This window comes from Sorex fumeus, unplaced genomic scaffold (genome assembly GCF_029834395.1).
Source record: "Sorex fumeus unplaced genomic scaffold, SorFum_2.1 ptg000028l, whole genome shotgun sequence".
NCBI lineage: Eukaryota > Metazoa > Chordata > Mammalia > Eulipotyphla > Soricidae > Sorex > Sorex fumeus.
In genome coordinates, this window is record NW_026606085.1 from 5,182,624 (window position 1) to 5,196,388 (window position 13,765).

The 13,765-nt window shown below is 49.7% G+C and overlaps 1 protein-coding gene and 3 non-coding genes across 4 annotated transcripts; 2 read left to right on the forward strand and 2 right to left on the reverse strand.

Moving 5' to 3' along the window:
* Nucleotides 1-5,224: 5,224 nt before the first annotated feature.
* On the forward strand, nucleotides 5,225-5,296 carry TRNAW-CCA (transfer RNA tryptophan (anticodon CCA)). Its single transcript has one exon. It is a non-coding gene; the product is annotated as a tRNA-Trp (tRNA).
* A 342-nt stretch (nucleotides 5,297-5,638) lies between these two features.
* On the forward strand, nucleotides 5,639-5,720 carry TRNAS-GCU (transfer RNA serine (anticodon GCU)). Its single transcript has one exon. It is a non-coding gene; the product is annotated as a tRNA-Ser (tRNA).
* A 1,441-nt stretch (nucleotides 5,721-7,161) lies between these two features.
* On the reverse strand, nucleotides 7,162-7,287 carry LOC130024516 (small nucleolar RNA SNORA27). The gene has a single exon (XR_008792595.1). It is a non-coding gene; the product is annotated as a small nucleolar RNA SNORA27 (small nucleolar RNA).
* Nucleotides 7,288-7,880: 593 nt separating this feature from the next.
* BORCS6 (BLOC-1 related complex subunit 6) lies at nucleotides 7,881-9,730 on the reverse strand. Its single transcript, XM_056115016.1, has one exon. The coding sequence runs from the start codon at nucleotides 9,632-9,634 to the stop codon at nucleotides 8,573-8,575; it is 1,062 nt and encodes a 353-aa protein (XP_055970991.1). The 5' UTR covers nucleotides 9,635-9,730; the 3' UTR covers nucleotides 7,881-8,572.
* Nucleotides 9,731-13,765: the final 4,035 nt, after the last annotated feature.

The following is a 13,765-nucleotide window of genomic DNA, read 5'->3' on the forward strand; positions in this document are numbered from 1 at the left end:
TGGGTGGTACTGTCCCCAGGAGCACCTGGGGGGACCTCAGACGCGAACCGACCTCAGTACTGATTTCCAGACCCCCCCAACCTCCGGAGTATTGTTCAGCTTGATTGAGGGGTTTGCAGAGTGTAGGCAATGACCAGCATCCTTGAACCAGGATATGGATGAGATTGTTCCTGGAAGGAATTCAGGAAGGAGGCAGAGAAGGGAGGAGTGGAAGAAACATGATGGCACCCCAAAAACAAAACAAAAATGTATATACGCATGTCTGTAGACACAATGAAAAAGCTTCATTGGAGACACATGGAAATTCTTTTATTTCTCTCACTTTTCTGTAAGTCAGTCCAATTATTTTCTGTTTTTGGGTTTCATTGGCAAGTGCTTAGGGTTTACTCCTGGCTCTGTGCTCAGGGATCACTCCTGGTGCTGGGAACCACACAGCTGCATACAGGCAAGTACTTTGTCCCTGTATTATCTTTCTGTCCCACCAAATTACTTTTTTGTTTTATTTTTGTTTGGGGGGGTCACACCCTGTAGTGCTCAGGGGTTACTCATGGCTCTGCGCTCAGGAATCCCTTGATGGTTCTCGGGGAACATATGTACATAAATAAAATGCTTTAAATAGGGCTGGAGAGATAATTCAAAGACTGAGCACTAGAGTTAAACCCCAGCACCTCATATGGTCCCCCAAATACTGAGCTGATAATAAATGCTGAAAACTGCTGGGCATGACCTAAAAAGCATTTCGGTCAAAAATATTAAACAATAAGCCCTTTTAAAGTTTTCCTTTTGAATCTTTTACAGTTTTATCATTGAGACATTAAATTACAAAAAGAAGGAATTTGATTCCCAGCATCTCATATGGTTCCCCTTAGCACTGATTGCAGACCTGGAGTAACCCCTCAGCACTGCCAGATATGGTCCAAAAACCAAAACATTTTTTAAAAGATCATGATAGTAACAGGCATAGACTTACATACTTTCAAGCCTTGATTCAATACTGGTCTCCGTGATGGAAATATTCCACATTAGCCCTGGTAGTCAGTAGTTCCATACAGCTACTGAACCCCAAGTAGTGCTCAGGGACCCCCCCTCCCAGCTATATATCTCCAACTTAGCCAGATGGTTCCAGCAATGGGCTTGGAAAGTCTGTGGCACAGAGCTGGGTATGGGGAATCTGGGAGTGGGAAATAAAATTCTGGGCTTGCTAGTGGCTACCGTATTGATCAGTGCAACTCTGGACAGAGTGCAGTACTGGTTTCTAAAATTGAAAATGTGGTAGAAGTAATGGAGATTTAAATACTGAGAATGATGACACAGGACTATTCATGCTTTAAGCCTGCTAAAGAAAATCTCTCAATCTAGAGATCAAAACCATGTTCCCTGGTACAGTGGTCACTGACCCAACTTCCCTTTCTAGCAAAACTTCCAACTCACTACATGCTCTTCAACTACTCAGACAGGTCAAATAAATTCCTTTAGTCCTTTTCCTGTCCAGCTTTATGCTAAAAAAAGTTTAATTTTACAAATCCTTATTGAATATATACTACTTTCCAGCATTGTTTTGGGTACCAGAGACACATATTTTCTACTCTTAAAAAACTGGAGTTTAGGGGCTGGAGTGATGGAACAGTGGGTAGGGTGTTTGCCTTGCACGCAACTGACCTGGGTTCAATTCCCAGCATCCCATATGGTCCCCTGTGCACCGCCAGGAGTAATGCCAGGAGTGACCCAAAAAGGAAAAAAAAAAAAAAAACCAACTGGAGTTTAGGGGCCAGAGCGATAGCACAGGGGTAGGGTGTTTGCCTTGCACGCAGCCAACCCAGGTTCGATCCCTGGTATCCCAAGCACCGCCAGGAGAAATTCCTGAGTGCAACACCAGGAGTAACCCCTGAGCATTGCTGGGTGTGACCCAAAAGGCCAAAAAACAAAAACAAAAAACCCTGAAGTTTAATGAGAAAAGGTGAGGATTTTTTTTTTTAAATGGGGAGGTTACATCCAGAGATGTGAGGACAACACCTAGCATAAATGCCTGCTGGGAATCAAACCCAGGGCTCCTACATACAATGCAACATAGCTCTTTGTGCCCTTTGAGCCATCTCCCAGTCCTAAAAGTTAGTTTTTTACGTGTTTTGTTGGAAGATGCATAGAAAGTGCCCCCATTTTTAGAAGGAGGAAATGGGGAAGGAGTTTCTGAACTAACTCTGGAGAGATGCAAGAATCAGCCAGTCTGGGGCCAGAGTGATAGTAAAGCAGGAAGGACATTTGCCTTGCATGGAGACAACCTGAATTCAATCCTGAGCATCCCGTATGATCTCCCAAGCCTGCCAGGAGTAATTCCTGAGTACCACCGGGTATGGCCCAAAAAACGTAAACAAACAAGAGTCAGATAAAGGTTAAATGGAAAGATCATCAAACAGAGAAAAAGTTGGGAACTTCGTGGAGAGTTTAGGGAATTGTAAATGAGTTAGTTTGGTTGTCCCGTGGGAGATAAGGGGCTAGTGGCAGAAGAATCAGGCAAAGCTAGGTATTAATAGTAGCACTGTCCTCCCCATTGTTCATCGATTTGCTTGAGCGGGCACCAGTAATGTCTCCATTGTGAGACTTGTTACGTTTTTGGCATATCAAATATGCCACGGGAAGCTTGCCAGGCTCTGCCATGCGGGCGGGATACTCAGTAGCTTGTCAGTCTCTCCGAGAGGGGCGTAGAAATCGAACCCGGTTGTCCATGTGCAAGGCAAATGCCCTGCCCACTGTGCTATCGCTCCAGCCCAGGTGTTAATAGTAACCATAATAATTTATTACCAAGGACACTTATTGCCAGTGCTTTGTAGTAAACCAGTAGTTTACTTATTTTATTTATTATTTTGCTTTTTGGGTCACACCCAGCGATGCACAGGGGTCACTCCTGGCTCATGCACTAAGGAATTACTCCTGGCAGTGCTCAGGGGACCATATGAGATGCTGGGAATTGAACCTGGGTTGACCATGTGCAAGGCAAACACCCTACCTGCTGTACTATCGCTCCAGCCCCTCAGTAGTTTAATTGTGATGATACAATTATTACAATTTTATAGCTAGAGACATTGAGACTTGGAGATTCAATAGCTAACCTAAGTTACACAATAGTAGGTAGCAAATCCTGTATGTGAATTTGCCTGACCCAGAGTCCACATGTTTAAGAAATGCTTGTTCTTGGGTACCTGTTAATGTTAGAACTTAATTCTGAAGGTCATTGGGCGCTGATTTTAAGCCACAGTATGGTGGGATCATGTGTGCCTTCTGAAAAAATGGGACCAAGTGATAGTACAGAGGGTAGGGTGCAGTAGGATGCTTGCCTTGCACAAGGACAACCAGAGTTTGATCCCTGGCACCTCATACTGTCCCTGAGCCTTCCAGGAGTGATCCCTGAGCACTCCTGGATGTGCCCCTCCCCCCCCCCCAAAAAAGATTCTCCCGAGTTCAAACACATCCAGAAGTGATACCTGAATGCACAGCCCCTGAGCACTTCCCCAGGGTGCCTCCAAACAAATAAATGCCAAAAAGGGATTAAAAAAAAAAACAGGATTAGGCATTTGCCTAGCATGTAGCCAACTCCTGTTCCGTCCCCTTACTACAGAGATTACGGTTGAGCATCACTGTCACTGTATCACTGTCATCCTGTTGTTCATTGATAGCCTCAAGCAGGCCCCAGTAACGTCTCCTTCTAAAAAGCCACATTTGAGGCTCTTTCAGGGTCAGGAGAATGAGACCCATCATTGTTACTGATTTTTGGTATATTGAATACACCACGGTGAGTTTGCCAGACTCTGCCATGTGGGCAGGATACTTCTGGTAGCCTGCCAGGTTCTCCAGAGTAAGAACTAGATAAGATGCCTCCGGGACCAGGGTTCACAGTTGAGCATAGTGCCAGGAAGAGCCTCTGAGTATTGTGGCCCCGCCCCCGCCCCTCCCCACCTCTATTCCTCAACTACAACTACAACAACAAAAATTCTCTACTACTCTAAGGAGAGTGATTCAACAGAAAGGGCTCTGTTGCCTTAGAGGTAGCCTGCCTGGTGGGCCTGGCGGCTGGGGGGAGGCGGGGAGGGGCGAGGGGTGAGGGTCCTGGCGGGAGGGAACCGGGACATTGGAGGTGGGAAATGTGCACTGGTGAAGCCACGGGTATTTGGAACATAGTATAACTGAAAGATGATCATAAACAGCTTTGTAACTAGATATCTCAGGGTGATTCAAGTTAAAAGGAAAAACGAGAAGGATTTTACTCTTTACAACCAGCCAGGGAAAAACTGGGAAGGGGATTGAGAATGACGACGACTGGAGAAGACAGATTTTTTTAAATGCTGAGATTTATGGTGTTGTGGGTAGGAACACGGTTGCCTCTCAAGGAGGATTGGGAAGAGACACAAAAGAACTTTCTGGTATGTGAATAGTATATGTTATTATAGATTTATGTATTATGTAGTGTATAAAATAGATTTTATACATATAATTTTTTGTGAAGCAATATTGAAATTTATTTGGATGTGAGGGGAGAGAAGGAGAGAAGTATGAGTTCGAGAGAGCAAAGAGGGTTCTCCAGAGTGGAAATAAGCAAGAAACAAGCAAGATACTCAGGGGAGAACACGGGCTTGAACAGCCAGCAGAGATCCTATGTTTTGAAAGGGTTGTCATAAAACAAACACTTAAGATGCATGCATTTCATTGTATGTAAATTACTCTTCAAAAACCTTAATTCTGACAACAATATTGGCTCTCCCCTGGACCTCTTAGGTCGGAATGCCCAAAATCGGGTTTTGTGGAGGGCCCTTTGGAAAGCTCCGCAGCAAACGGATCACGTTTTTCCAGGAAGAGCACGTTCGGGGAGGCTAATATCTCAGCCATCAGGGGTCCTTAGGAAGGTCTCCAACAGGTTGGCCAGCTATCAGTCCTTCCAACCGTTCCTTGCAAATTTGGCCTCCTGGACTCTGAGCCCCGGTTCACTCAGGTCACCCGGGCCCTCTGCCGGGTGGTCAGAGAGACAACTGAGCCAGAAACCCGCCAAAACCGCTGCCGCCCCCGGTGAAGCCAGCCCTGGTTTTAACCCTGGAGCTAGCGAGGCGCAAACACCACGTCTATAGGATTTTCGAATTTCTGGAAGATCATTTAATCATCATGTTTAGACCTCCTTTACCTAGCCGGCAGGTTGCCAATTGGTCATAAAGAGATCTGCTCAGGGTGGTGCCCGGCCGACCTCGTGGCGCAACGGTAGCGCGTCTGACTCCAGATCAGAAGGTTGCGTGTTCAAATCACGTCGGGGTCAGGGTTGAAGTTTTGTTTTGTTTTTAAATCCATTCCCCTAATTTTCAGCTATATTCTAAATCTTGAGTTCAGGTGGGAAAAACAGGTCTGGTGTGAAATCTCGAGCCGCCCCGTCTGGGTAGCCTTTAAGATCCCGAAGATCTGGGTGTACTACCGAGTCGGGCCAAGAAAAGGACCCCTGAGTGCGCACTCCGAATCACTCAGAGGGTAGAAGGCAGGATGCTCACTCGGGCAAAACCCCGTCTTCATGGTGCTGGACAGAAACTTTAAAAAACACTGCGGAACGTAAATAGGGCCACACTTTGTCTGAGGACAGTTCATCTTGAGCAGCAAGTGTCACATAGACGAGGTGGCCGAGTGGTTAAGGCGATGGACTGCTAATCCATTGTGCTATGCACGCGTGGGTTCGAATCCCATCCTCGTCGGTTTCTAGCCACTCTGTGTTATGCTGGTTTTGTAATCAAACATCGCTCAGATACTTATTCAATTTTCTGGCATATCTGTAAAATGTACTGTGTCATTTGCTGTTATGTTGTAGGAGCCAAGCTTCATATGTGCCTATTACCCTGAAGTTATTTTGTGAAACCACGTGTTTAGTAAACAGTAGTACTGGGTTCAAATCCCAGCTGTCCCTTTTCTACTGGCTTTTTTTGCATATGTATCTTGGCATCCAGCCCAAGGATACCCATGAGTCTGTAGCCTCACTTCCCGAACTAGCAGGGTACTGACATTTTCATATTGGTGGTGTATATAGACACTGCATGCATGTACCGCTTCATTGGTGCTCCATCTGCCAGCAAGTCCCAGAGTCACATCATCTCTTTTCAGTATTGGGACTTGAGTTTTACTTTCACAAGTACTCAGAAATTGTTTTCATTTTTTGTTTAAATGCTTTCTCAATCAATGCTGCCCAAATGTTTATAATAGCCAGAATCTGGAAACAACCAGAGTGCCCAAGAACAAACTACTGTTAAAGAAACTTTGGTACATCTACACAATGGAATACTATGTAGCTGTTAGGAAAGATGAAGTCATGAAATTTGCCAATAAGTGGATGGTCATGGAGAATATCATGCTAAGTGAAATGAGTCAGAAAAAAGAGGGACAGACAGAATGACTGCACTCATTTGTGGAATATAAAATAACAGAATATGAGACTAACACCCAAGGACAGTAGAAACAAGGGCCAGGAAGATTGCTCCACGGTTGGAAGCCTACCTCATGAACTGGGGGAGAAGGCAGCTGGGATAGAGAAGGGATCACTAAGTCAATGATGGTTGGAGGGATCGCTCAGGATGGGAGATTTGTGCTGAAAGTAGATAAAGGATCAGATATGACAGCCTCTCATTATCTGTAATTGCAAACCATAACACCCATAAGTAGAGAGAGAGAAAGAGGGAAACTGTCTGCCAGAGGCAGGGAGAGGGGTGGGATGAGGATGAGGGATTGGGATACTGGGGACATTAGTGATGGAGAATGTACACTGGTGGAGGGATGGGTGTTTGATCATTGTATGACTGAAACTCAAACATGGAAGTTTTGTAACTGTAGCTCATGGTGAGTCAATAAAATAAAAATACCATCAATTTGTTCTATAAAAAAATGCTGCCCATTTTTTTAAATTCTTGGTAGGACTTGACAAAATATGAGTTTTACTTTGTTTCATTTATCTAGAGGAGGTTGGTTGGTTCAGTTATTTTAAGTGTGGCATCGATAACACTATGGTTGCAGGTCTGATTCCTGTAGGGGCTTCTTGCTGTTTTGTACTGATAATTTGATTTTACACTATGTGAGTACCTGTTACTGAGGACGGCTTACACAGAAACATTTCCAATCCCAGAGCTTTCTGCATTATTTTTTTTAAAACATAGTTTCCTCAGACTGGATACAAGACAATCATCCAGTTTGCTTGAGTTTTAAAAGGACACTTCCTTTGTTCCACCTACATGACCAATTAAGACATAGTCCAATTGGCAAAATGAGAAGGGGGCACAGAACTTTCTGCACTTGAAGGAAAAAAAAAAATTCATTCTAAAGTGGGTTTTTTTTTGTGGGAAGGAGGAAAGTTTTCCTTAGTCAGAACTCTGATTTCTGCCTTTATCCTCTTGTTCTTCCCTTCCTTCTTTTTCCTTTTGTTTTAACCTGTTTTTAAGTATCCTTACTGAAACATGGGACTACTAGAACTATGTGACCTGTAGAATGGTAGGCGGCTATTACAAGGACAATAATGAGTGCTTCAACCATTCTATGACACTGATCAGTGGAGAGTAGCACGAGGAGTCAGGAATGGAACATCTTTTTTTCCAGTCAGAGCCAAAATGTCCAATTCCGCCAAACCCCTGCCTCGTAACTTCAGAACTGAGAAGAGGATCCCTTCCCCTCTTCTGAAGTATCTTGTTTTCATATTTGCTTTTATTAGATCTCTGGACCCATATGTATGTCTCGGATGTCCACTCAGATGTGCTAAGAACTAAAGTCATGTCCGTCCCCATATAGCCTGGGACTCCCACCACAATCCAGCACCAGTCCCAAGGGAGATCCTCATGCCAATTCCGTTGATTCATCACACCCCACAGAGACACAGCCTTCGGAGTAGCAGCACTTTAATTCCACAAAAACTTAGAAAGCCAAAACTGATTAGAACACTCCACAGTAGGTGGGCTTCAAAAGCAGCAAAAATTCTACCTGAACCCTGAGAACAGTGAGATCCCTTCACCAGGGAACGCATTTCTCCTATTCACTCCTGTTGGGATGGAGAAACTAGCATGGCAAGGGACCAGAGGGTGAGAAGCAGGAAGTTATCCATATGCAGTGTGCAACATTATCTGCATGGTGTATGGCCAGGGACCTCTTAAGTTCCCACAGCCCTTGGCACCTGAGATATGGCCACAGCAATCGGGTGTCACTTTGAGGGTTGGGACCTCTTCTGTTCTCTCATCCACTTTACGGAAATAGTATCCCAGGCCAAGACCTAAAACCCTGGGTTCCCAGGATGGTGCTTTGGCTAGGAATGAGCTGGGGAGCATAAGGTAGCTACAGAGGGTCAACTGAACAGAAGCAGGGCGTCATCCCCCTCATTAGGAGAGTCCTTAGGATATCTTCATAAAAACTTGCACAAGCCCCAGGAAGGGGCACGAGCCTATTTAACGCATTTGCAAGAGTCGTATAGGTCTTTTCTCAACAGGCAGCTCCTGGCAGAGTTCCTTCAAGAGTCTTTAGGATTCTGCGTGTGCGTGTGTGCGCGTGTGTGTGTAGGGGGTGTCTCCAGCCCTCTGAGTCACTTGCACAGGGCTTCCAACACCTCCAGGGTGCGCCTGATGTCCCGAATCTGACGCGCCAGCCCCTGGACCGGCTGCAGGGCCCTCTCCAGTTCCTCGCACCGCGCCAGCAGCGTGTACATGCCCTTGATGCTCATGTCCACGGCTTCGCCTAGGGAGTCCACCGCGTCGCGGTAGGTCTGGATGCAGCCCACGCTCAGCGCTGTCAGCTCCTGCACCGCGCCACCCAGCCCGCGGAGCAGACGGTCCACCCGGCCGCCCAGCTCCCGGCTCAGCCGCTCCAGGTCCCGCAGCACGTCCGGGTCTATGGGGGGGATGGCCGGGGTGAGGCCGGGAGCCGGACACGGCCGCGCGGGGACCGGGAGAGGAGGCTGCGAGGCGCCGCTCAGGCGGATCTTGAGCTGCAGGTTGTTGGCCACGAAGTGCGTGAGGTCGCCGTGGCGGCTCACGGTCCCCTCGAGCTCCAAGGGGCTAGAGATGGTGGCGCGACGCCCAGCGCCGGGGCCGGACTCGACCCCTGCCGCGGGCCCGGCCGCGCCACACGCCCCGCTCAGCCCGTCCAGGCTGCGGCTGTCCTGCAGGCGGCTGGCGAAGGCTCGGCCGGCCCGGCCAGCCGCCGCCGCCGCCTCGTCCTCTCCGTCCGGCTCGGCGCCCGGCCCCGCGCCCCCCGGGCTCCCGCCACGGCCGGCCCTCTCGGACGCAGCCCGGTCCGCGGGAGGCTCGGTCCCTTCCGGACGCGGAGACCCGGCCCGGCCCCGCCCAGGAGCCAGCGCCACCCGGCGGCTCCCCGTCCCGGGCGACTCTCCCCGGGCGTCGGGCTGGTCCTGCCGAGCCTCCGGGGGCGCCCGGCGGCCGCCGCCGCCGCTCGAAGTCTTCGGGGACACGCCGGGGTGGCGGCCCGCGCCGCCCGCGTCCACGCCTTCTTCCTCCCGGCCTGCCCGGGGCCCCGGGGGCGGCTCGGAGGGCGACCGCCCGGGCTCGTCGCCGGACACCGCGGCTGGCTGTGCACCCGGACCCTGAAGCTCTGCCTCGGGCTCAGGCCGCCCCCGGGACGACTCCATACCGCAGTTCCGGGCCGGACCCGAGGAGTCGGCTCGCCCGGCTCGGGACCGGGCGCCTTTAAGGGGCGTTGGCGGCGGCGCTCGGCTAGGAAGAGGCCGACAATGGGACGGACAGGAAGGGCGCGCTGATTGGTCGCGGGGCCGAGTTCCGGAAGTGGAGCCGCCGCCGGCTGCCGGATCCACGTGAGCGCCGCGGCGAGGAGGCGTGACGGCCGCGCTCGCCTCCCTGTCCGCCCTTCCCTGCCTGCCTTCCCTCCTTCCCTCCTACCTGCCCTCCCGCCTCCCTTCTTCTCTTCCTCCCTCCTTCCCTCCTTCCTTCCCTCCTTCCCTCCTACCTGCCCTCCCGCCTCCCTTCTTCTCTTCCTCCCTCCTTCCCTCCTTCCTTCCCTCCTTCCCTCCTACCTGCCCTCCCGCCTCCCTTCTTCTCTTCCTCCCTCCTTCCCTCCTTCCTTCCCTCCTACCTGCCCTCCCTCCTCCCTTCTTCTCTTCCTCCCTCCTTCCTTCCCTCCTACCTGCCCTCCCTCCTCCCTTCTTCTCTTCCTCCCTCCTTCCTTCCCTCGTTCCCTCCTACCTGCCCTCCCTCCTCCCTTCTTCTCTTCCTCCCTCCTTCCCTCCTTCCTTCCCTCGTTCCCTCCTACCTGCCCTCCCGCCTCCCTTCTTTTCTTCCTTCCCTCCTTCCTTCCCTCCTACCTGCCCTCCCTCCTCCCTTCTCTTCCTTCCCTCCTTCCTTCCCTCTTTCCCTCCTACCTGCCCTCCCGCCTCCCTTTTCTTCCTTCCCTCCTACCTGCCCTCCCTCCTCCCTTCTTCTCTTCCTTCCCTCCTTCCTTCCCTCTTTCCCTCCTACCTGCCCTCCCTCCTCCCTTCTTCTCTTCCTCCCTCCTTCCTTCCCTCGTTCCCTCCTACCTGCCCTCCCTCCTCCCTTCTTCTCTTCCTCCCTCCTTCCTTCCCTCGTTCCCTCCTACCTGCCCTCCCTCCTCCCTTCTTCTCTTCCTCCCTCCTTCCCTCCTTCCTTCCCTCGTTCCCTCCTACCTGCCCTCCCGCCTCCCTTCTTTTCTTCCTTCCCTCCTTCCTTCCCTCCTACCTGCCCTCCCTCCTCCCTTCTTCTCTTCCTTCCCTCCTTCCTTCCCTCTTTCCCTCCTACCTGCCCTCCCGCCTCCCTTTTCTTCCTTCCCTCCTACCTGCCCTCCCTCCTCCCTTCTTCTCTTCCTTCCCTCCTTCCTTCCCTCTTTCCCTCCTACCTGCCCTCCCTCCTCCCTTCTTCTCTTCCCTCCCTCCTTTCCTCCTTGCTTCCTTCCCGCCCTCCCTCCCTTCCTTTTTTTGGGAAATTAAAGAAGGCACGGAGGGAGGTAAGCTGAGGTACGGGCTCCGAAGAGAACGCGACTTCTCCAAAGTGGAGAGGGCCGCTGCCCATCCCAGCGTTAAAGGTGGCAAGTATGGAAGCGCACATCTCAAGTGGGGAGATGCGCCCTGGCCTGTGCTTTGGTACCACGTACCCGGCAGCAGCACTTGAGTTTGGCAGTAACACAAGGGCATGGGCAGCACTTGCGCACCTCCCTCCCTTTTCGAGAAGCTGAGAGCACGCTGGCGGGAGTACCACCCACCGTTTTCTTTTTAAGACCGCATCGACCAGCGAGAGGCAGACCTGACAGGACCCGAGTCACCCGCCCCTTAGAGCCTTAGAGCACTGCCCGGACTTCAAAGGGGATGACTCACTTTAAAACAAAGAAAAAAATTGAGGAAACAGATCTTGAAAGCGATGGTCATGGAATACACGGTGACCCCTGGGGTGGAATTCAGACTCGACACACAGGACTGTCAGTCCCACAATTGTTCCTTAGTAATCACACTCACTGCCACCAGATGGGATTCTCAGAACGTTTCTGGAATTGTCCTTCTTGCAGGACTGGGATCAAGAAGGAGGATACCAAAACTGTCAGCCGTGATTGAACAGCTGTTGCCGTCATCCGGGGCTAATACACCCAGTAGGAGATGCCCAGAACTGCTGAAGGTGGACAGTGGAGCTAATTTAGGGGCTTCCACTGTTTCCACTCGTTTGCTCCCTTTCGTTTCTTCCTGTATCATGGGGTTTTGCCATGGAGGTAACATAATGAAAAACATGAAATTTTTTATTTCCAGTAGTTTTCTGATCTGTGGTCTCTTCCACTCTCTGAACCTGTTGGAGCCACACTGTCCTGAGTGAGGACATGCTTCTGCTACAGGGATTCCGCGTGCTTTTCTCCTCTTCTCTCTTTTTAAAATTTTATTTGAGGCTGGAACGATGATACAGTGGGTAAGGTGTTTGCCTTCCACACCGCCAGCCCAGTTTCTATCCCAGCATCCCATATGATCTCCTCAGCACCGCCAGGAGTAATTTCTGAGTGCAGAGCCAGAAGCAATCCCTGAGCATTTCCGGGTGTGGCCCAAAAAGCCAAAAAAATTTTTTTGTTTAAATAATAAAATTTTGATTTTGTCATTTGGCGATGCGGCCATGCTCAGGAGGTACTCCTTGCTCTGTCAGCTTAGGGGGTCATATGGGATGCCATATGCTGGAGCGATAGCACAGCGGGTAGGGCGTTCGCCTTACAAGCGGCCAACATGGCCGACCCGAGTTCGACTCCTCCGCCCCTCTCGGAGAGCCCGGCAAGCTACCGAGAGTATTCGATATGCCAGACACAGTAACAACAAAGTCTCCAATGGAGACGTTACTGGGCCCGCTCGAGCTCGAGCATGGGATGCCAGAGATCCAATCTGGGTAGGCTGCATGCAAGCCAATATACTATCACCTGTTTTTAATTTTATTTATTTTTTTATAATGTTTGCGCCACACCCAGCAATGCTGAGGGCTTAGTCCTGACTCTGCTTTGGGGCTTCACTTCTGGTGGGGTTCTGGGGACCATATGGGATTCCAGGCCTCGAATTTGGTTGATCACGTGCAAGTCAAGTGCCCTATTCATTGTACTATCCCTCCAGGACCCCCATTTTTTTTTTGATTTTTGGGTCACACCTGATGATGCACAGGGGTTACCCCTGTCGGTGCTCGGGGGACCATATGGGATGCTGGGAATTGAACCTGGTTCAGCCATGTGCAAGGCAAACGCCCTACCCACTGTGCTATCGCTCCAGCCCCCCCCCCCCCCACCGTTTTCTTTTTAAGGCTATATTGGGTGTGAAGAGATTAGACCACATCCAACTGTGCTCAGGGGTTACTCCTGGCTCTGTGCTCAGGAGACCATATGTGAAACTGGGGATTTAACCAAGGTGGTGGCATGAGAGACAAGTGCCTTATCTGCTGTACTATCTCTCAGGCCCCCCAAATTATTTTCAACTTAGATATTTATTGCTCCTTCCCTTTTCTCTACCAAGTCCTTACTCAAATGTTGCCTTTTCAGTGAGATCTTTCCTTAAATTTTAAACTTGTTTAAATGACAACCATATTCCTCAATTCCCAGTCTAATCTGACTGGATCTTCATCAGCTGACCTACAAAATATTACTTGCTTATGAAAGTTCCATGAGGGTAAGCCTTTTTGTTTGGTTCTTTGTCCTCAGTGTCTAGCTTATAATAGGTTGTCTTAAATATTAAGCAAGGAACCTTAACCATTAATTTCCATTTTGGGGTATGATTGCATTCAAAATGTATTTCTGGTGGCTGGCGATAGCTCAGTGGACTAAAGTATATAGACCAGGTTGGATTCTGGAAACTTTTGAAGACCAGAAGTAGCCCCTGAACACTACCAAGTGTGGCCCAAAAACCATAATTCAACAACTGAAATGTGTTTGTCATTTACACAGCTTTCTAACAAATCTATTATGAGACCAGAGGGCTACTCTAATTCTCTCCCATCCTCTTTCAGACTAACATATTGCTGTCTGTCTCTTACTTCTCCACAGATGTTCTTTATTCAGCAAGTGAGAATTAAGTTGAACCTACAAACACCCAGAGGGAATTTATTGTATCATAGAATTATGGTCTCAAGACATGGTGCAGGAGCTGGAGTGATAGCACAGTGGGGAGGGCATTTGCCTTGCATGCGGCCAACCCGGGTTTGATTCCCAGCATCCCATATGGTCCCCTGAGCACCACCAGGAGTGATACCTGAGTGCATGAACCAGGAGTAACCCCTGTGCATGT